The 22432-nt window shown below is 55.5% G+C and overlaps 1 protein-coding gene and 1 pseudogene across 6 annotated transcripts in view; both read left to right on the top strand.

Moving 5' to 3' along the window:
• PCGF3 (polycomb group ring finger 3) overlaps window positions 1-21426 on the top strand; it is a 49052-nt gene extending 27626 nt beyond the window's left edge. For 3 of the 6 annotated variants that reach the window (XM_025438418.3, XM_049108098.1, XM_049108099.1), the window contains 6 exons: window positions 1951-2061; window positions 2931-3019; window positions 3196-3276; window positions 10721-10858; window positions 17399-17479; window positions 17873-18874. In XM_025438418.3, coding sequence (XP_025294203.1) covers window positions 1951-2061; window positions 2931-3019; window positions 3196-3276; window positions 10721-10858; window positions 17399-17479; window positions 17873-17920 — 548 coding nt within the window. In that variant the 3' untranslated portion in view covers window positions 17921-18874. Of the gene's footprint in view, window positions 1-1950; window positions 2062-2930; window positions 3020-3195; window positions 3277-10720; window positions 10859-17055; window positions 17480-17872; window positions 18875-19803 lie in introns of those variants that run through there. The other 3 variants (XR_007409632.1, XM_025438420.3, XM_049108097.1) reach the window with 3 other exon arrangements.
• On the top strand, window positions 10865-14476 carry LOC112654104 (malate dehydrogenase, mitochondrial-like; annotated as a pseudogene).
• Window positions 21427-22432: the final 1006 nt, after the last annotated feature.

The raw sequence follows: 22432 nt of genomic DNA, 5'->3' as shown, positions 1-22432 counted from the left end.
TTCTCCCCCTGCCTGTGTCTCTGCCTCTCTCTGTGTCTTTCATGAATAAATAAATGAAACAAAAACCCGACCTGGGCTGAGATGAAGAGCTGCCGAGGCGCCCGGGTCCGTGTCGTCTTCGATGGCTGCACAGGGTTCTGCTGAGTGATGGCGCGTACTCTACCCAGGGCAGCAGATGAATGAGATCTCCCTCCTTGCCGCCCCGGCTCGCCCGGCCCTGCGTCTAGTGTGTGGCCTGAAGGCCTCCGCCGGGCGCGCGCCCCTCTCCTTACGCAGCAGTGAGGTGCTTGCTGTCCGATAGCTCACCAGCAGCACGTGGGGGCGAGCAGCTGAGGCCCCGTGGTTCTAGCTGCGGGTTACCATGCTGCACACTTAGCCCGGAACGTCTCTATGCTGGTATTTTCCTGACGTGGAATATTGTTATTTTCCATCTTTTTTCTATTCTGATGGCTGAAGAATTCTTAATGAGAATTACACAAGGTACGTGAGGCTGCCTCCTTTCCACGAGGGGAGACTCCTCTGGCGTGGACCTGCAGGAGCGCACCGCCTTGGAGAGCCTGGGGGACGGCCTCACTGCCACGCACTGCATTTCACACGTTTATTCCTGAGCCAGCTCTTATAGGATTCTTTAATTTCTTTCCAAGCCAATCCCAAATTTCCCAGACCAGCCTGGTTGGGCACTTGGCGCACTTGATTCCAGCGCCCCATCCGTCTAGGCCAGCAGCGCCGTCCCCGAGTTCGAGGGGCATCCTCCTTCCACCCGTTGCCCCTTGTGCCCGCGCTCCCGCAGGGTTGGGCTGCCAGGTGTCGGCGTTGGTCCAGGATGGGGACGCGTCTCCCTGGCTCCGTGGAGCGCGTGGCGCACGGGGCAGACGAGGGGCAGGTGGGCAGTGCGACCAGTACCACAGGGTTAGCCGTACACAAGTGTGTTTCATGGGGTGAGTCTTATGTTACTAGTTGGAACAACTTGGGTTTAAATTATGTTTGTTGGGGCCCCTGGGTGGCTCTGGTTGAGCGTCTGTCTGCGGCTCGGCCGTGATCCCGGGTCCTGGGATCGAGTCCCGCATCGGGCTCCCTGCTTAGCGGCAGAGGGGAGGGAGTCTGCTTCTCTCTCTGCCTGCCTCCTGCTTGTGTGCCCTCCCTCCCTCCCTCTCTCTCTCTCTCTCTCTCTCTCTCTCTCTCGCTCAAATAAATATTTAGAATAAAAGCAAACAGATTTTCCTTGTCATCTGCTGTGTGGCCTGAGCAATGACCGGCTGCTCTGTTGTCTGGGCACAGGCTTTAGAGTCCCTTTGTGCCAAAAGTCGTGGGGCGGCCACCTGCTGTCAGAAGGCGCCCGCCCGGTTGTGCTCGGGGAGCTGCTCTGGCTGGCTTGCCGCCCGCGGGGAGCGAGGCTGGGAGCCTGCTGCTGGGAGCCTGTGGCGCCGGCCTCTGCACCTTAGGGACCTTCCTGGCTGTGGTGGCCGCCCGCAGGCAGCAGGGGGCGCTCCTCACCCACCGTGGGCACAGCCTGGCGCCGTCAGGGTCGGCGGGCGGGCAGGCCTGAGCCCCAGATCCCTGTGCCACCGCAGGGTCGGGTAGCGTGGGGCAGACACCAGCTGCTGGAAGCGGCTGTCTTGAGTCTCGGGGGCGGCAGGGGGGTCTCGCGGTGTGTACACCCGGGCTGGGGGCTCCTGCTGCTGCATGGCCTCCCCTGCAGGTTCGCGAGCGTGGCCACCCCGATGTTGGGTCTGGGGCAGGGGTCTCGCGGGTGTGCACACTCGGGCTGGGGGCTCCTGCTGCTGCACGGCCTCCCCTGCACGCTCGTGAACGTGGCCACCCCAGTGGGTCTCCTGGTGGCAGCCATCGAGGCCCCCGGATCCAGGTTGTCATTTGCTGCGATGCTTGCGAGCGGGGTCCTGATGGGCCCTGGTGCCTTCCTGACACTGAGCACGTGTTTGTTTCCAACAGCGGAAATGAGGAAGCAGAGGGACTTCTACCACAAGTTAGGCATGGAGGTGCCCGGAGACGTCAAGGGGGAGACCTGTTCTGCAAAGCAGCACCTCGACCCCCATCGGAACGGTGAGTGGCCGGCGCACCTGCTGCCCGCCATCCTGGGCACCCCCCGGGCTTTGGTGTGGTGCTCGTGGGGCGGCGTGAGGACCGGGTCCTGGACCAGGGTCCCTTCGGGTGACAGGGCGGGATTCCCAGGGACCGGGAGTGAGGTGCCGTGCAGAGGCCCCGAGAGGCTCCCAGGCCCGTCTGCCCTGATGGGGGTGGCCCAACAGTGCCTGGGCTCCACGTAGAATCAGTGGTAGTGTAAGGTCCAGCTGTATTATAACAGGTTATTCAGACGTTTGGTGCCGTGCTGTTTTCCCAGTGACCACAGCGGTTCCTCAGAGGGTTCCAGACCGCCCCGTGTGTTTCTGACCACAGTGCAAGAAAGCACAGGTCGCGGCTGGCCCCGGAATGGCGGGGGGCGGCCAAGGCAGGGGACGCCGTCGGGGACGGCGTGTGAGGCTGGGGATCTCGTCCCAGCCACTTGCTTTCGATGGGGTCTTTGTTCCAAAAGTGGTGTTGGAACCCTAGAGGTCGTGGGAGCCGTGCGTCACCCAGTTGGTAGTTGGCGTACGAGGCGTTGAACAGTACTGGGCGCGAGGGCTCTGCACCGTCCGCCGGGCCAGGTGGCCTCGGCCTGCCGCGCCCTGGTGCACACGACCCCGGACCACGTACAGCTGGCCGCAGGCTCTCGGGCCCCGCGGCGTTTTAGCAGGTGCTTCGTAGACCAGCTGCCCCAGTTATGTATCCCTTTAAAGGTGCAACTGTCTTATTTGGATGAATCTTTGTAGCATTTTGACCATAGCGTATGGTTAGAAAAATAATGGTTTAATGTTAGATGATGGTTTAACATTCTGGATTTGTAACCCGGTGTCTTCTGTTTTTGCTGAAAGGTGAAACCAAAGCAGATGACAGTTCGAACAAAGAAGCAGCAGAGGAGAAGCAGGAGGAGGACAACGACTACCACCGAAGCGACGAGCAGGTAGACGGTGTTGGCCTGGGTGTGAGCCCGCGCGGCACGAGACGGCAGGAGAGGCGCGGACGCCCGCCGTGGGGCCTGCCTCCGTTTCTGAAGAAAAGGCCAGTCGCCAAGGAAGTAGACGCGGCCAAGTGCCAACACGTCTCCTTAGTTTCTCCTTCCTTATCTGTTCCTTTTAGTTGGCAGAGAAACATGTGCTTGCTCTGAAACATCCTGAACGTAAAAGAATTGAAGCCCAGACCCTGCACACGACTCCCCAGGTGGGGTCGCTTGGCGCCGGGCACCTTTCCGTGCGTGTCGCGTATCCCGTACGACGGGGTCCAGTCGGGTCGCACGTCACAGGGAAGGAAGCAGACAGCCCCGAGGCGTCTTCGCCAGATCAGAGGGAGCAGCGAGCGTGCGCTCCCGTCCCAGTCCATGTGTGCCGCGCCTCCCAGCACCCTGAGCGGAGGGCTGCCGGCGCATCCACTGACAGCGGGGCCCCTGGCGTTAGGACACAGGAGCTGTGCTTGGCGTGGCTCTGGGTCCCGCGCTGAGGAGGCAGGCAGAGGAGCTGTGCGCGCGAGCAGAGCGCCGCCCCTGCGTCCCCGTCCCCCGCGTCGGCGGCAGGGACCCCGGCGGCGGGTGCTCAGCACTGGCTGCTCACCGGGGGTGGGGGGGTGGGGGTGGGGGGGGGTAAGATCAGCCTGCAGAATCCGTGGGCGCGGGTGGGAAGAACGTAGAGAACACATAAGAGGGACTCCAGATCACGGGAGGGCAAGGTGTGTCCTCGCCAGATGAGCCTCGGTGGTTGTGGCTCTAACTGTGCACATAGAGCATCTGGGGGAGGAAACGCTCAGGACAGCCGTGCAGACGGGCGTTGGCCGCGTCTGGGTGTGTGTGCACGTGTGCTGGTAGGTGCAGCTTTACGTGCTTGCAGATCGTACACGTACGTGTGCACGTGTGTGTTAAGTACATGATTTAAGTAGTGTGGTTTGGGAAGAACAGACTAAGAGGGTCTGAATCTTCAGATGACACGGTTCTGGTCGAGATCTCTGGGAGCGAAACGGTGTGTGGACGTAGAGGTGTGATCGGTGCCCCTGGGGCCAGTGGAGGACGGGCGGCCCGGTGGGCAGAGGGCTCCCTTGCCGGCCCCACCCCCGGCTTAGTTTCCCCTTCATTGCTTCTTACATTTCCGCGGTTTATTGTCAATAATTTTTGCCTTTTTTATCCTCCACGTGTCGAGGATTCGTCTGTTTGATCAGTTGCTTTCAAAAGAGTCCATCTTTGGCTTAATGAATCTTCCTGGCCTCTTGACTCGGTCCGTCCTCGTGGCCGCCGTGTGTGTGCACGGGGTTCCTGCCCTCGGCTGCGTGCGCGGGGCTCCTGGGCCTCCACTTCCCTGCCCGCCCCTCTCGGGCCTTCTCCCAAGTGCCCTCCGTCGTCCTCTCCTGCCGTTTGGAGTTTGAGTTTCTCATCTGGTACTCTAGGAGCGGTGTCAGTCGCACTTAAATCTCTATTTTATGTCCGTTTGTAGAGTCAGTTGGCATCTGTAACTTCTCAGAACAAGACTAGACTTCGCCACGATGCTTGTCAGGCTTTGCTGTCCTTGAGCCTCAACGCACCTGGCTCTGTTCTGAACGCACTCCAGACAGAGCGCCTGTGACATTCCAGGCGGCTCGTCCTCATCCGCAGTCAAGCCGCAGGTGGTGCTCAGCCACCTTGGTGCTCGGTGCCTGCCCCGGCCGCATCCCCATCCCCCCCATCCCTGCTCCGTCCCCACTCTCACCCCCCATCCCCATCACCCCCACCCTGTCCCCATTCCCGCCCTGTCCCTGCACCCATCCCTGTCTCCCGTCCCCCGTTCCCCCCACTCCCCTGCCCCAGCCTCAGCCCCAGCCCCGCTCCTGCACCCCCCCCCTCCCTGTCCCATCCCCCGCCTCCCCCAGAGCAGCTCAGTCTCTTTCCCTGGGACAAGACCGCACCCCCCACCCCAGCTGCTGCCAGGTGGGCTTGCAGTAAAGGCCACATTCTGTAGCTCTGATGAATCACTAAAGCAAACACAAGAAAATTAGAATATACACCTCCTTTTTTTCTTTTTTTAAAGATTTTATTTATTTGAGAGCAAGAGAACACACAAGCAGGGGGAGTGGGAGAGAGAGAAGCAGACGCCCTGCTGAGCAGGGAGCCGCACGTGAGCCAGGATCCCAGGACCCGAGATCATGACCTGAACTGAAGGCAGGCGCTTCACTGACGGAGCCCCCAGGCGCCCCACACCTACTTTTAAGCAGAAGAATTTGGCCCTCCTCTAGGGCCTGCTTCTGAGCAAATGGGCTGTCAGGTGTTCCCAGAGGTGCCCGTGACCTGTGGGGTTCCCCCCCCCCCCCACAGCGACGGAGCCGCCAGGTGAGGGCTTTGGGCTGTTGCTCAGCATGCGCGCACCCCCACTCGCCGCCGTGGCTGGGGGCAGCACTCGGCCTGCACGAGCCTCAGCCCCGTGGGACAGCCCACAGACCCGAGCACCCTCGTCTGGGCCCCCAGCCAGGGAGCAGCAAGGCAGGCTGTCCAAGGGGAGGGCAGGGAGGGCGGGCGGCAAAGCAGGGCCCGCGGAGGAGGGAGCAGGGGTGCCGGGGCTCCCTGGGGCAGGGGACCGGGCAGCGGAGCTGTGCTGGGGGCTGGGGCTCTCCCCCGAGAGCAGGGGCCATGCCCGGCTGGGCCGGGGGCTTCACGTCCGTATCTGTAGCCATAAGCCGCGTAAACGGAACATGCGTCTTTCTACGACTGCCTGTCAGTCCCAGTTCCAGTTGTGAGAACCTTAGTGTAACACAGGGACTTGGTGCTGATGCCATGCGGCGTCTGTGTGCTGCGCTCGGGCTGTGCCGTGTCCCTGCCTGCTGGACGCTCGGGCCAAGGGGCCAGTCGCTGTGACCCTGAGACCCAGGCTGAGCGGCTGCCAAGGCCTCGCTGGGCCTGTCCCTGCCAGGACGCGCGGTCCCCGGACGGGTCGCCCGCTTCTCTTCCTCAGTCCTGTCTTCGCATGTGCTCCGGTCGTGCCGAACGTCCCCTCAAGCGTTTCTTGGTTTTCCTGGTTCTTCCGCGTTTCATGAAGTCGCCTACTCCGCCAGGGACTTGGTGCGCCGGGTGGCCTGGCTCTCCCCGAGAGCCGTGCGGGGCCTGCTTGTCCCGAGTCGATGCTCGTCATTATTCGGAGCCTTTGGGTCAAAGTAATTAAAACCATCCTCATTTCCTCCGGTATCTCAGGCGATCTCCGCACCCAAGGTTCTAAACATGTTCTGACGTTATCTTACGAGCTGTTTTAAAGTTCCCCTTTCTACAGTGAGGTCGTAGGCCAGCAGCGGTGATCGTGGGCGGCAGGGCGGCAGGGCAAGCCTCTCGTCCTCCGGGTGTGCTCCTCCGCGTCCCCCGGCTCCCCTCCTGCTGAGGACCTTCGCCCCGCCTGTGCTCCGTCCGTGCTCGGGTCTGTCCTCGCCACGGCCCTGTCGTCTGTGCTGGTGCCAAAACCACAGTCACATGTTGACTTGCGGATACTCCTAATTTTTCTTTTCAAAATAATCTTGACTAATTTTGCCTTTTGCTCTTCGAAATAACAATTAGAAACCAACCTGCCACACTGCGTGGGCGACCCACAGAGACCTTTCTGAGAGCGACAGAGGATGGGCTCAGGGTTACTTTGGGAAAAGGTAGCGTTGGCGAAGTTGCCTTCCCTTCCTCCGGGCCCGTGCCCGTCCGCCAGGTGCTTGTGTCCAACCCGGCGCTCTTGGGTAACACGCGCCACCACCGCCCCCCCCGCCCCGGCCCGAGTGTCGCTGTGAGACCACGTTTCTGCCTTGTGTTCCGGGTCGTCCCTGCCAGACGCCTCATGCTCTCACTTCCCTCTGCTGTCCCTGCGTTCACCCTTGGTGCCTTTCCTGGCTTCTTGAGTTGAATATCCACATAGTTCCCAAATATATTCTTGGTTCTAAGTATTTTTAAATTTTCATTATGATTTCTTTTTTGACCCATGGGTTATTTCTTAGAAATCTATGTAGAAAATTCTAAACCTCATATCCCACTAAAAAGCTGCAGTAGTCAAGACATTACATTCGAGGCATTAAGTAGATGAGTGAGTAGAACAAATTGCAGAAATAGAACAAACCCTAGAAATAAGCCCTTAGATTTGTAGTATTTGGTTTTCAGTGAAGGAGCCAAGGGAGGGCACTGGGGGCAGGGGGTGGTGGACGGCTGGGCGTCCACACCCTGGACGGACGGACGTCCTCATCTCACACCATGTGTAACAGCCCAGAATATAAGAGTATGTGAAACTTCAAAACTTTTATGGGGAAACACGAATGAGAGAAAATCTTTAGGGCCTTGGGCTAGGCCTAGAGTTCTCACGTTCAACACAGCCCACGGAAGAAAAACGAGTGGCTTTTGTCAAGTGAAAGGACCGGCCACAGACTGGGAGAAAATACTTGCAAATCACGTTCTGATAAAGGACCTGTGTCTAGAACACGCGTGTCGTGTAACTGGGTGAGGAGATAACCCCGCTGAGAGGTGGGTGAACCACGTCCTTGAACGTTGCTCCTGGTTAATAATCACGTGAGAGCTGTTCGGCATCCTGAGTCATTAGGGAACCGAAACCAAACCGTGATGCCCACGGGGTCGGCTGGGTCAGAGGGCCAGGGCCTGGCGGGGCTGGTGCGGGAGCTGGCAGGAGTGTAAAGGGCTGAGCCGCTTGCGAGAGCCGCGTGGCGAGTCAGACACAAACTAACCCTGCGCGTCTGCGGCTCCCTGCGTGCGTGGAAACAGCCCCGTTGCTCACGGCAGCCAGGCCTTGGGGAGACGGCGTGCGGTCCCCCACGCAGGCGCTGTGGCCAGCGGTGACCGGTGAGGGCGACGGCGTGTCGTGTGATCCGCCGAGACACGGTGTCCCCGGAAGGCCCATCGTAGAGATGGGAGGTGGCTGGAGCGGGACAGGGAGGGCTGGCCGAGGGCCTGACCTAGGACTGGCTGCTGGGGGTCGCAAGCTGTCCCACGCCCCTGGTACTTCCTCCAGGCTGATCTGGTGCAGTTAGCCTGGCGACACATCCGTGTCCTTAGGGCCGGCGGGGACGCCAAACGCCGTAACGCGACGGGAGCACCACCGTGCCACCGTCCCCGCCGCCCGCACAAGTCCACACAAACCTGAGGGGGGTGAACCCAGCCTCCGGTCCCCCCGCCCCTCCCCTTCCCTCCCCTAAATCCTGGCCGTCTGGTCCTCGTCCAGCCGGGGACGCAGGCCGCGTGTCTCTGAGCCTCTTGTGGGCCAGCACCCTCTGGCCCCTGCGGCCTCTGCTGGAGCTGCCCTGCTTACCTAAGCCTCGTGGCCTGCGCGGCGCCGCGGGCTCGGACCTGGCTGTCCCAGGAGCACACGGCCGCCCGTCGTGGGGGTCACGGTGCCTCAGCCTCCCGCCAGCCCGAGCGTGTCCTCAGTGCCTTCTGGGTCAGAGACGTTTCTCGGGGAGCGTTCTGCTAGGAAGCTCTCTTTCTGGAAGTCTCCTTCACCTGGTTGGCTGGGTCAGCTCGCTTCTGGTTAATAGTTGCCTGGTATTTCAATTTTTTTTTTCCAACTTAACTACGACACTCGTGTCGGCACAGAACTGAATTTTTTAGAAAATCCAATGAGAAAATTTCTTTAACTGACCAAGTTATTTTACATTTACCATGATTGGTGGTATTTCTGAATTTATTTGCACTTTGCACTGATAGTTTTTTATCTTCCCCCATTCTTGCCTTCTACTGAACTCGTGCCCCTCAATCTCTTTTTTGCGTCTGTTTAGCAACTACCTGGCAAGTTACAGGCCCTATTTTTATTATTTTAGTGGCTGTGAAAATCTAAAATGAATGTTTACATTTTTTTGAAGGTCTGATGTTAATGAGCCTCTTGGTTTGCCCCAACAACACGAGTGCCTCGCTCGCCCACCTGGGGCCCCGTGCCTGCCTCCCCGACGGGGGTCTTTTTCCTCAGCCGCCCCCTCCTCCCCGGGGTCTGTCTCGCTTACCATGCTCATCCCTGCACGTTTCCTGCGGGGCTCCAGGCCCAGCGGCCCGGCTGGGAACACCCACTGCTCCTTCCTGGCGCCTCCCCGCCTCCCCACCTCCCCGCCTTCCCCACGTCTCTGTAGGTGTAGCTTTCCTTTATTTCATTTGTTTTGGATTCTTTGGCTTCCTAAATTTGAGAGTTTACGTCCTCCACCATTTTGATCTTCAGCTATTACTTCTGTCCCCAGTTCTCCCTTCCTTGAGAACACCTGTCCCAGGTGCGTTACATCCCTCCCTTTTCCCTCTTCTTTGTCTTGTTATTTTAATTGACATCTTGGTCTCTGTATTTCTTTTAGATAATTTCCTCAAGTTGGTTTTTCATGAAATCGGTCTGTCTTCCTCTGTGATTCAGCCACCATGAGGCTTAGAAGGTGTATTTAGTTACCTTTTACACCTGCTTGGTTTTATCCAAAGTGTATTACGTATTTAATTCCTTCTTTTGTATCTCTAGTAATTTTAGACCTACAGATTTTAGTTAATTCCTCTGTTTTGTTTTGTTTTGTTTTGAGAGCATGTGGGCAGGGGGCAGGGGCAGAGAGAGAGAGACTCTCAAGCCGACCCCATGCCCAGTGCGGAGCCTGAGCAGGATTCAGTCCCACAAACCTGAGATCATGACCTGAGCTGAAATCAAGAGTCAGACGTGCAACTAACTGAGGCCCTGGGTGCCCTTCCTCTCTTCATCCTTTTACCTGAATTTTGGGAGGTCTGATTGTGCCTTGTTTTTGTGGCTGTTCCTGGAGAATTACTCGTTCATGAGGGTTCTCTTGAGCCAGGCTGCACGGCCTGGGGTCCTTCTTTGCCTCTGCCGGGCACCCCTGGTCCCCTCTTACTCGGTTACCTCGCGGTCCCTGTCACACGCCACATACTGTGACCCCACTGAATTGTTGATTGTCCGGGAGGTAACTGTGAACTTTCCAACTTTGTGCCTTTGCTTGTGGTTTTTTCCTGACGCCAGAGTACTTTCTTCTCTCAAGACTCTGCTGTCCTGTTTTTTAGTGTGTGTGTTTTAAGATTTTATTTATTTATTCATGAGAGACACACACAGACAGAGAGGCAGAGACACAGGCAGAGGGAGAAGCAGGCTCCCTCCGGGGAACCTGTTGCGGGACTCGATCCCAGGACCCCAGGGTCACGGCCTGAGCGGAAGGCAGGCGCTCAACTGCTGAGCCACCCAGGGGCCCCTGCCGTCTTCTTTCAAGGGCAGTTGTCCTACTGCTTCCTTTACAAAGCCTTCCTCGGTGCATCCGTGCACAGTCAGGGGCTCCCACCATGCTGGCTCTGCGTCCTTCCTCCTCATGCCAGCAGGTGCTCCTCGCAGCCTGACTGTGTGCGTCCCACCAGCCAGGAGCTCGGGATGGGGCTCAGTCTGTGGCAGTTTACCTCCGAGGCGAGACCAGTGTTGTGTGTACAATGAACAGATAATTCCCAGAGTTACTTTGAAGTAGTACGTTGATAAGACAAAATTAACAGCGTTCGATTATGTTTCACAAAACAGTAAACAGATTTTAAGATAATGTGTATGAAATGATGAAGTAAAACCCTTTCCCACGGTGTTGAGGCCCAAAGCGACTTCTGATTTCACAAGGTCAGCGTTGTCACTTCTAGCATCTGAGCGAGCCTGCCAGCCGTGTTCTCCTCTCACAGGTGAGCATCTGTCTGGAGTGCAACAGCAGCAAACTACGCGGCCTGAAACGGAAGTGGATCCGCTGCTCGGCCCAGGCCACGGTCCTGCACCTGAAGAAGTTCATCGCCAAAAAACTTAACCTTTCGTCTTTCAATGAGGTAGGAGCTACACCACCAATAGAAACTATAACAAATCGTTTCTCATTTGTAAAAGTGGTACTTCTAAAGTTCTTTGGGTTTTTTTGTTTTTATATCTTTGGAGATTTTAAGTCAGAAAAAAAATCTCCATTTGTTGTGCATGCTCCCTGCCAGTGTGGCCAGTGTGATGGGACGTGGTGGTGAAGAGCGTGGAGGGAAGGCCAGACGCGCGCAGGAGAGCCCCTTACCAGGAGGGACAGCTGGCGGGGCGGCAGGGAGAGGGTGTTCCTTTGGAAGAGAGGCTATTCTTCGTCATCCACAAATGGATGGACGACTGGCTGGGGGAAGGGTGAATAAGTGGGCAGGTTAGTAAGATACTTTCAGGTATTTGGTGGTAAATGATGGGAATTAAGTGAAAGCCGGAGCCCCTGGTGTGTGCAGGGGGTGGACAGAAGGCTGGGTGAGCCTGTCGGCTCGGGTGTCACTGGGGGGCCCTCCTGAGGTGGCAACGCTACGCTGACATGTGGAGATGGGGCGAGTGCACCTAGCACGTGAGATGGATGTGGATCCGAGGGACCAGAAGGCAGACCATAGTGGGCCACGCGGTGACCCCACCAACACATACATCCATTTCCTAACGCCCAGAACATGTGAATGTGACTTTATTTGAACAAAGGTCTTTGTTGATGTGTCACAAATCTTGAGATCATCCTGGATCATCCAGCTGGGCCCTAAATTCAGTGGCAAAAAGGTCCTTATAAGAGGAAGGCAGACACAGACTTGCCTCAGAGCGTCTTCTCTGACCACAGCAGCACACAGTCAGAGACGGTTACAGGAGGAAACCTGGCAGGTTCACAATACCGTGGAACTTTTCTTTAAGATTTATTTAAAGAACAATACACACACTTTTCTTTAAGATTTATTTATTTGAGAGAGAAAAAGTGAGAGAGAGAGAGAGAGAGCACACGAGTGCGGGGAGGGGCAGAGGGAGAAGCAGGCTCCTCACTGAGCAGGGAGCCCGACATGGGGCTCGTCCCAGGACCCGGGGATCAGGACCTGAGCAGACTCCTGGCCAGCCCCCAGGCGCCACTAAACAACACACTTTCAAACAACTAACGGATCCAAGAGAAATTGGAGAATACTTAGAGACCAATAAAAATGAAAACACGACTTATCAACCTGTAGGTTACAGTAAAAACAGTGCTAAGGGGGGAGTTTATAACCATAGATACTTACATTAAAGACAAGAAAGGCCTCATCAACAACATAGAACTAGAAAAAGAACAAAGCTTTGCACCCAAAGTCAGCAGAAGGAAGGAAATAACAAAGATCAAAGCAGAGATAAATGGAATTGAGAACAGAATACAATAGAGAAATTCAGTTCTTTGGAAAGGTCAATAAACCAGCTGAGGGGCTCAGTTGGTTAAGCCTCCGACTTGATTTCAGCTCCGACTTAATTTCAGCTCCGGTCATGATCTCAGGGTCATGGACCCAGCCACGCGGGGTGCTGTGTGCTCAGTGCGGAGTCTGCTTGTCCTCCCCCAGCTTGTGTGCACTGTCTTTCAAATAAACAAAATCTTTAAAGAAAATATTAAAGTTTTGACAAACTTCTAGCTAATGGACTAAGAAAAAAGACAAATTACTAAAATCTGAAATGAAAGCAGAGGCATTGTTACTGATTGTGCAGAAATAGAAAGGGTCGTCAGAGAGTCCCGTGAACAGCTGAACACCAGCACGCGGGATAACTAGGATGAGGGGACGCAGGGCTGCAAACACAGAACCTCCGAGACCGAGTCACGGGGATGCCGGGTGTGAACAGGCCTACGACTGGTACGGAGCCCGGCTCAGGATCCGACACCGCCCCGCGGAGGAGAGCCCAGGACCTGCTGGCTTCGCAGGTGGTTCTCCCAACGTCCTTGCCAACTCTTCCCAAAGCCTGAGGGGGAGAGAAGCTTCCCGACTCATTCTGGGAGGCCAGCATCAGCCGGGTACCAAAGCCACACGGAGACACCGTCCGAAAGGAAAACCGGAGCCCGACATCCGTGACCCCCTCCCAGCAACCGGGGTAGCGGCACGTCCAGAGGGCTGTACCCCATGACCAAGGGGGACTCTTCCTGGAACGCAGGCGCGGGCGGGACACGGATCATGTGACACGCGCATCGGAGAGTGGAGGGGGGACCCCGGATCGTCGCCGCTGAGGCCGGTCTCCAGGCCTGTGACCACTCAGCACGCGTCCACATAAAAACACCCCACGAACCAGGGACGCAAGGGAAGCACCTGCACACACTAAGAAGCACGTAGAAGACCCCGGGAGATGTCCGACGCGACGTGAGACTGAACGCGTCTCCTCTGAGATGAGGAGCAAGGTGGGGATGCTGCTGCCACCACCTCTGTTCCACGCGGTCCTGTAGGCGTCCTGCTGGGAGCGGGCAGGGGGAGGGGTTCCATGCGGAAGATGCAGGAGTGAGCATCCCTCTCTTTGCCGATGATGTGATCTTAATGTGGAAAATCCCAAAGAGGTGGAGGTCGTGGTGTCACCTGCCTGCCGTTCCGCTGCCCGCCCGCTCCAGCCACGCTCTCCGCCCTCGCTCACCCCGCTGTCGGCCCAGAAAATGCTAACAGAGCCGTGCTGGGGGCTTTCGGAGGAACTGCGCAGCCTGTCAGCCGCCTGACCCTCTACGACAGTGCTTGTACACCCGGGGTGGCCGCAGATCTGAGGCCAGGGCACCCGGGAGAGGCTACCTCGGACCTAAGCAGCTGGCTGACCGTCTAAAAGGCCGAGATGTGGTGGTTATTCCAGCAGGAGTCCCAGGAAAAACCAGGCCTGCCACGGGGTGACCTGGTCAACACCGGTGCCCCAGTTGTGGTCGCCCTGCCTGCTGCCTGCACCCAGCCCTGACCTGAGGCCGCGAGCTACATCACTGCAAATCCACTAAACTCCACCATCCCAATCGCGACAAAAGTTTTCAAGAAACACAGAGCATAGAACCCCAATAAAATCTTCGAGGTGACAACCTTGGACATTGTCAGAGTCAGCACTTTGATTGTAGAGCTGAAGGGTTTGGATCCCGCTCGACTCAACGTTCCTGTCATTGGCTCATTGGCGGCCATGCTGGAGAGACTGTCGTCCCCCGATCTCTCAGTGCACCCTCAAGGTGGACCTTCCTCAGGACTAGCTGACGGCTGTTCCCTGGGCAATCCAGGAGGCCAGCACGGAGGTGGTGAAGGCCAAAGCTGGAGCAGGCCCTGCCACCTTGTCCATGGCATATGCTGGAGCCTGCTTTGTTTTCTCCCTTGTGGGTGCAACGAACAGAAAGGAAGGAGTTGTTCAGTGTTCCTTCGGTAAGTTCCAGGAAGCAGACCACCTCTTGCTCCACACCGTCGCTGCTGGGGTCAAGGGCATGGAGCAGAATCTAGGCGTCGGCAAGCTCTCCCCTTTCAAAGACAAGATGATAGCAGAAGCCATCCCTAACTTAGGAGGCATGTGGCCCTGTAAAGCCATCTTCTGCCCCTTGTGTTTCAGTTGCGTTAACCACGAGTGTCATGTTTGGGTCGCTGTCCCTTTCAAATTGTGGGTCCGTCTATGGGTGCATCAATAAAAGCAGGCTTTTTCTTAAAAAAAAAAAAAAAAAAAGGAAATCCCAAAGATGACACACACACACACGTTACAACTACTAAACAAATTCAGCAAGATAGCAAGACAAAAGTCAACACAAAAATCACCTGCATTTCTGTACATTAGTAATGAGTAATCTGAAAAGGAAATTATAAAAAACAATTCAATTTACAGTCACATCAAAAATAATAAAATACTTAGGAATTAACCAAGAAGATGAAAGACTAGTACAATGAAAACTACAAAAATTACTGAAAGGAATTAAAGAAGGCATAAATAAATGGAAACGGGCAGCCTGGGTGGCGCCGCGGTTTAGCGCCACCTTCAGCCCAGGGCATGATCCTGGAGACCTGGGATCGAGTCCCGCGTCGGGCTCCCTGCATGGAGCCTGCTTCTCCCTCTACCTGTGTCTCTCCCTCTCTCTCTCCCTCTCTCTGTGTCTCTCATGAATAAATAAATAAAAATCTTTATAAATAAACAAATAGAAACATGTTCCAAGTTCACGGATTGGAAGACTTAATGTTGTTAAAATGTCAATACTACCTAAGCAATCTATAGTCAAAGCTATCTCTATCAAAATCCCAATGATATATTTTGCAGAAATTTAAAAACCCATCCTAAATTTTATATGAAATCTCAGGGGACCCTAAGTTGCTGAAATAATCTTGAAAAAGAACATAACTGAAGGACCTACACTTCCTAATTTCAGGTTTTACTATGAAGCTACACTAATCAAAAAGTGTGATATTGGTATTATAAAGGCAGCCCTCTAGATCAATGGAGATGAATAGAGAGGCCAGAAATGAACCCTCACGTAGGTGGTCAAGTGATGTTCAACAAGGGTGCCAAGACCACTTAATGGGGAAAGGACAGGCTTTTCAACAAACTGCTGGGGAAACTGCACATCAGCATGCAGAAGAATGACATTGGACCCCTGCCTCACACCACGTGCAGAAGTTGAAGTAGATCAGGGACCTAAATGTCAGACCTAAAACAATGAAACCTTAGAAGAAAACATAACACAAAAGCTTCAGGACACTGGATTTGGCAATGATTTCTTGGCTAGGGCAGCAAAGGCACAGTCAACAAAAGAAAAAAGTAGACGAATTGGACTTTTTGAAAATAAAAAAATTTTGTACAGAATGTGAGAAATTACTTGCAAGCCATACACCTGATAAGGGATTACTATCCAGAGTATATAGAGAACTCCTAAAATGTAGCGTAAAAGAAACCAAACAACCTGCTTTAACAATGGGCAAAAGGCTTAGACATTTCTCCCAAGAAGGCACACACAGCCAGTAGCCGTGAAAGGATGCTCAGTGTCACTGTCATTACTGGGAACCACCTCATAACCTACGGGGATGGCTACTATAAAAAAAAAAAAAAAAAAAAAAAAAAAAAGTAAATAACAAGAAGATAAAAGTGGCAAGGATGTGAGGAAACTGGAACCCTGTGCACCATTGAGGGGGGCAGGGGGTGTTAACAGGGTGCAGCCACCATGGAAGACAGCGTGGACGGGCCTCAAAAACAGAATTACCACACGGCCCAGCCCTTCCACGTCTGGGCAGGTTCCCAGAGCCGAGGGCAGGGCCCCCACGGTCATGGCCGCTGAGATGTGGAAGCACCCACATGTCCAGGGATGGGTGGACGGATGGATGAACAGGTGGGTGGATGGATGGATGGATGGATGGATGGATGGATGGACGGACAAATTGATGATTGGATGGATGGACAGGTGGATGAATGGATGGATGAATGGATGAACAGGAGTATGGACAGAGGGATGGACAGATGGATGGATGATCAGATGGATGGACGGATGGATGGATGAGCAGATGGATGATGGATGGACGGACGGATGGAATGATAAACACAATCCATACGAGGAGTGTTACTCAGCCTTAAGCAGGTAGGAGACTGCCAACTGCCACCACCTGGATGAACCCCGTGGACGCTGCAGAACGGTGCAGTTTCTTACAAAAGTAAATACCCTCTGCGCACGAGGTCCAGCAGTCACACGCCTTGGTGTTCATCCGAATTAACCGAATCCTTACGTCCACACCAACAGCCGCATGCAGATGTTTATAGCAGTTTTGTTCGTAATTGCCAAACTTGAAAACACCAGGACGTGTTTTATCTGCTCCAGCATGTGAGCAGATAAACTGTGCTCCGCCCAGACGGTGGGGTGTTACTCATGCTAACGAGAAACAAGCTATCGAGCCACGAAAACCTTAAGTGCATATCACTAAGGGAAAGCAGTCCCCTGATTCCCGCCGTGGGACCTTCTGGAAGAGGCAGACCTCTGGGGACAGTGACAGGGTCAGCGGTGGTCGGGGCTGGGGGGTGAACAGGGGGAGGACGGCGGCCTTGGGGCTGTGACGCCGCACCCTGGGATACCGCGGGGGGCACCTGCCGTGAGTGCACAGCCCAGGGGGTGACCCTGACGCCGTCTGTCGCCTGGGTGAGGACCATGTGTCTCCATGACACGCCCACTCCGGTGCGGGTTGGGGGGATGGGGGCACATGGGAGACCTCTGCACCTCCCTCTCAGTGTTGCCCTCACCCTAAAACTGCTCTAAAAATAGTCTTTTTAAAAAATAAAGGAGAAAGACCATCTGAAGAGCCCATTTCCTTTTTCACTGAGGTAAGAGGGACACGCTCGGCCAAGAGTTGGACTGAGGTGGGGAGACAGGTACTGTGGTGACAGCAGCCAAGGGCCTGGGGCAGGGGACCTGGGGGGTGTGAGTCCAGATTCCGGGTGCTTTCCACCCTTGGGTGGGTTGGGGCGGGGCCTTCCGAGCACTCCCACCTGTGCCACCTGGAAACAGGACCCGTCACCCTCAGGCGACACGTTGTGTGCCCCTGGCTGGCTGGTGCAGTGCCGGGGCCAGGTGTGCTGAGCGCCGTGCTCTGGGCGCCCTGACTGAAGCCTTCTTCTCCCGCCAGCTGGACATTTTATGCAATGAGGAAATCCTGGGCAAGGACCACACGCTCAAATTTGTGGTTGTCACGAGATGGAGATTCAAGGTGAGACCCGTCACTTTGTAAAGATTGGGTTGTTGGGTTGTCAGAATCCGACAACTACTTTTCTGTGCATATTTCCAACAAGGAACTTAGAAGTAACAACTCTGACGGGAAGGTTCTAGATCATCAGTCCAGAGCCCGTGTGGCTGGGGTCCTCCTGGCCAAGGTGGTCACCCCGTGGTCCGCTGCTGCACCCAGAGGGTGCCCGAAAGCCTTCAGGTGCCCCCCGTGAAGCAGGAGGCAGATGGCAGGACCCTCGACTTGGGGGGCGGCCCAGAGCAGCAGGACCCTGAGGGGACGGGCGGGACCAGGTGGGGTGCAGGTGTGCGCAGGCCTGGGGCCCGTCCCCCCGGCTGGCCGTCGTGATGGGCACCGTGCTCTGACTTTGTCTTGCAGAAGGCGCCGCTCCTGCTGCACTACAGACCCAAGATGGACCTGCTCTGAGCACGGCCCCACGCCGGGCCCCGCTGCACGCGGGTGTCGCCTGCGGTGTCGCGGGACCAGATTCCTGAATAGAGTATTTATAACTTTTGTATGAGAGAATTCACACTCGACAAGACACTACCAGCACCACGGTTACAAGACGACGAAACACTTCACAGTCTCAGCGGCCGGAGAGGCGCCTCTCGCAGACTAGATGGTAAACACAGTGGCCACGCGACCTGTGCTTGCTTCCCAGGCCTTGAAAATCTGGTCATTTCCGTTTAGTTTATGAATTTGGGTTCACGATAATCCTCAAAAATACTTGTACGTTTATTGAACCCTTCCTAAGTTATTGAAAAAAATCTCTCTTCTTGGTGAATGACGATATTTATGTTGCCTTTAGCTTCCTGAAGACTTAGAAGGTATATAAATGGTTAATTTAAAAGCATTCCATTAATACTATGAGTTAGCCACGGGATTTAGTTTTCCACGTTAGGAGCCACGTCAGCCCGCGGCTGCCCTGCCTCGCCGGCGCCTGGGCCCCGAGGACGCGCTGCGGCCCTGGCCGAGGCCGGGAGGGTCCCCCACCCCCCGGACGCGGCTGGGCTGGCACGGCCCGCAGGGCCCCGGGGCTGCATTGGCTGGCTGGGCGCTGGCCTGCAGAGCCACCTGCGTCCTCGGACGTTGTGAGGGCCCTGGTGGCTCAGGGCTCCCGCTTAATCTCCCTGCTTGACTCCTTCCCGTGCTCACCGTGCCGGACAGGGTGGTGGCCCGGGGGGGGGGGGGGGTCTCTCCTGGGAAGGTGCGTGGGTCGGGCAGCACGTCCCCGGGCTCCGGTGGGGCCTGCGGTTGCCTTCCCGGTTCCTCGACGGGCCGGCGCGGCCGTGGCAGGCAGCACACTCTCGGTTCACCCCTTTCTCCTCGCAGATGTTCATATTTTTGTGGAATTAGTGAATAAACTCTGCCAGCACATCAGTATTTGTCCCTTTAAAGCAGTAACTTGGAGCGTGTGAGGGCGGGAGGAGAAGCGGCCTTTCCGGGCCACGAGTGTCGCCCTGGGGTCCATGGGCTCGCCGCCCCCTCCCGCCCCGTGTTCAGGAGCTGTCGCCGTCCTGCCGCCCCGACAGCGAGGGTTGGGTCTCTGCTGCCCCCTCTTCGTAGACGTCAGCGTCGGGAGCAGCCACGACCGGGCCTGACCTCGGGGACGGGAGAGCCGCCCGGGCCGTGCGCAGGCGGGTGTGGCGCGGGGTCGGACCGGGCTCGAGCGCAGCGACGTGGGGGCCGCGTGCAGGGGGCGCAGCCGGGCGCGCCGCGTCGTGCTTCTGGCCGCCCCGCGGGGTCCAGCGAGCGCACGCGTGTGCGTGACTCGCACCGTCTACCTCAGCATACACACTACTGCCGAGCGCCGCGCACGGCCGCGGTGCCTCGGTGCGGGCTGGGGGCCGCCCGCGGGGAGGCGGGGAGGGCTCCGCGGGGTCCGCATCCACACCCAGAGCCGACCCGCGGTGCGATTAGCCGCGGGGTCGCCGGAGGATCTCCCGACACATATTTGTAACTTTGTAGCTATCTTTGAAATCACTTGAATTTGCTATGGTGCTAAGTGGACGCATTCCGACACGGAGGTGGAGACGGAGCCAGTGCCAGCGCCGCCGGCTGGCCGCTGACCCTCCTGTGACCCCCTTTTGTAGCCGTGTTAACCCGACGAAACCTCAGCAGCAGACATACCTATTTTTCTAAGATTCCTCACGCAGACTGTCTTCACGGCAGGACGGCCCCGGAGCAGCTCCGGGGGCCCCTTCCCCGCTGGCACGCTCAGTCCACGTCGAAAGGCTGAATTTGGTTTTTCCCGGCATGAAAGCCAGGATCGGTTAGTGCCGGGTCCTACTAGGTTTCTTTGTTAACAGATGGAGTTCCTGTGAAGTGGTTTCCACGACGGTTTCCGCTGGTAAAACAAGTGCTGTCCGGTCACCTTCTTCCTGTCTCACCGTCACCACAGTGGGACGCGCTGCCCAGCACACGGTCTCACTAAATGCAGTTTTCATGAAGATAGAAAATTCAGATAGAATATATAATATTGAATTTAAGATTTGGGGGGTTAAAAAAAAGAAAACTTAACTTTATAAAATTATTTATTCTATTTTAAGCCTTCTATCATATTTTCCCATCCAATTGTTTGGTTTCCGTGGTCCAGCTTTATTTACAGGCATATAAAATGAAATTGTGACATGTTTTGCAAGCTTCTTCTTTTTACTTTGAGTAGCTTTTAATTTGTATGTTTTTGTTCTGTATAGATGAAGAGCATCGTTTATGCTTTTGTGCAATAGGTTCCAGATGCATTGATTAGACATCTACCTAAATTGTAACGTCACATCTCTTCTGCTAAATCGAAAGGGAATGTAGGTGGAATTCCAGTGTATGTACATTCAGCTCTTTGGGTTTTCCTTTTCCGTTGCTGTTCTAAGAACAAGAATGCTGTTTGGGGATGGTTTGTGTGTGTGCCCCGTGCGGCGGGGCGGCCGGGCAGGCGGCCGTGGACACCGGCCCCGCGTGCTCACGGCCCTGGAGGCACCGCCGCGTGTCGGCCACGGACGGGACGGTGCTACTTTCCTCGGGGCTCCTGGGCCCTCTGAAGCCTCCTTGTGGCGAAGTCTTTACAAATTCGTTTCATTTTTTTCTCTCAAAGTGCACAGGAGGGCGTTTTGCAGCAATTTAAAATGTGTCATTGGATCGATTGTTCTAGGAACGAGCCAGCTGATTTCTACTTTACATGTGAATATTAGGTGTGCTCTCAAGACGCTGGAAGTAAACGTAGCGCAGATAGCTGACCCAGGAAAAAGGCGGTTTCTCGGTTTCCTCAGGAAAGCACTTAGCTCCGGCACGTCCCGGGGGCCGTAGCCTGAAAGCCAGGGTGCTGCTCTGCCTTGTGTCTAAACAAACGACCTAAGTTGGGATCCGTAGCTTAGGAAACCCGTGGCTCGGGCTAGCTGTAATCTTTACGAAGATCCCGTCCCTGCCAGGCAGAGACAGGTGTCCCACCGAGGAGGCTGCCTGCGCCACCGCCCGCCCGCCCGTCGCCTGCACCGCGTGTGGCTCCCGTGTCCACGAGCGCATCTGAAGGATGGACTGAAGGTTGAGTGTCCCCTAAAGTGTGTGTAGCGTTAGTGTAAATGTCTGTTCCAACGGCTTAATTGGGTATAAGAAAACCATACTCTCCCCGAGCGACGTAGGGTTCAGGGCTGTGAGCCGCCAGTAACCTGATCGTCACATGTGGCAACATGGACGCTGTCGCGGTTTACTGAGATGACAATGCAGATACATATTTTTGACTGTTTAATTTGAAAGTTTACATTTTTTATGCTTTGTGTTGGTGTGTAATTTTTGTACTATTGGTGGCTAGTTTTTGTCTAAAATCTTTTTTGGAATATTGCTTAAATGTTTTGATTTTATGATAGTGAAGCTTGTACTCAGTGTTTTGCCAATTAATATTATATGCTTGTAATAAAAGCAAAAGAAAACTTACCTAAAAATTTTCCAGGCTGGAAATTTATCATCTAAAATACTTGTCTTTGGGTTTGGGGTTTTTTTGTTTGTTTGTGTTTTGTCCTGTACGTGTGTATATGATGTAACATTTGAAAGAGCGTGGGCTGCGTGGGCTGCGAGGCACACGGTCTGAGCGGCGCCGTCGGCGTTGGTACAGCGCCCGTCGTGCCACACGCCGTCCTCTGGGTCACCCTGCCCTGAGCCCACGCAGACTGGTCACCGAGTTACTCTGCTTCGCGAGGCACTTGTATCTTCAGAACTCCCTTTAAAGGGGGCCAGTGTTTGGTACCGAAGCTCTGGCGGGAATGTGGGTAAAGTCCACGCCGCTCAGCTGTTTGCTTAGAGTGAACACTCACTCTGGTGGACAGCCAGTGACAACACTGTTAGAAAAGAACCTGCTGGTCCCTGGGCTGGGTCGGGCGACAGCACTTCACTTCCCTCGGTCGGATCTCAGCAGAACCGGCAAGTGCGCGTCTGTCCGCTCCTGTGCAGGTCAGTGTCCTGGGCGCCCTCGGAGCACGCACGGCTCTGTTTGCCCAGACGTCAGCTCATCCACTTGTAAAGCAAGGGGACAACAGGATTCGGATTCCAAGCTCAGTCACACCACACGACGGTTTATGGGACTTCCTAAACCTCACAGAGACTGAACACATAAAAAATCACAATAAACACCATACGGCAGGGGTAAGAAGCGAACAAACCAAACGCAAAGTCAGTCTGTGAGCGAGCAGTGGAGATGAGGACCCGTGTCCTGAGCCACCCTGGGCACCTGTCCTGGGCCGACATCCGTTGGACGGGGCTCAGTGGCGGGTGCCCCTCGCAGTCGCTGTTAATGGGCAGCATCTGGAGTTGACTCTTTATGCGAAGTCCTCCCTTTTAAAGGAGTTTAACGGTCTTGGGCCGCTGCCGCATATTCTGGTTCTTTTTTTCTCACGATTTTATTTATTTAAGACAGAGCATGAGTGGGGGCTGGCCAGAGGGAGAGGGACAACA

The sequence above is a fragment of the Canis lupus genome, chromosome 3, assembly GCF_003254725.2.
Source record: "Canis lupus dingo isolate Sandy chromosome 3, ASM325472v2, whole genome shotgun sequence".
Lineage (NCBI taxonomy): Eukaryota > Metazoa > Chordata > Mammalia > Carnivora > Canidae > Canis > Canis lupus.
Note: the sequence above shows the minus strand (reverse complement) of the source record. Positions and strands in the feature narration are given on the sequence as shown.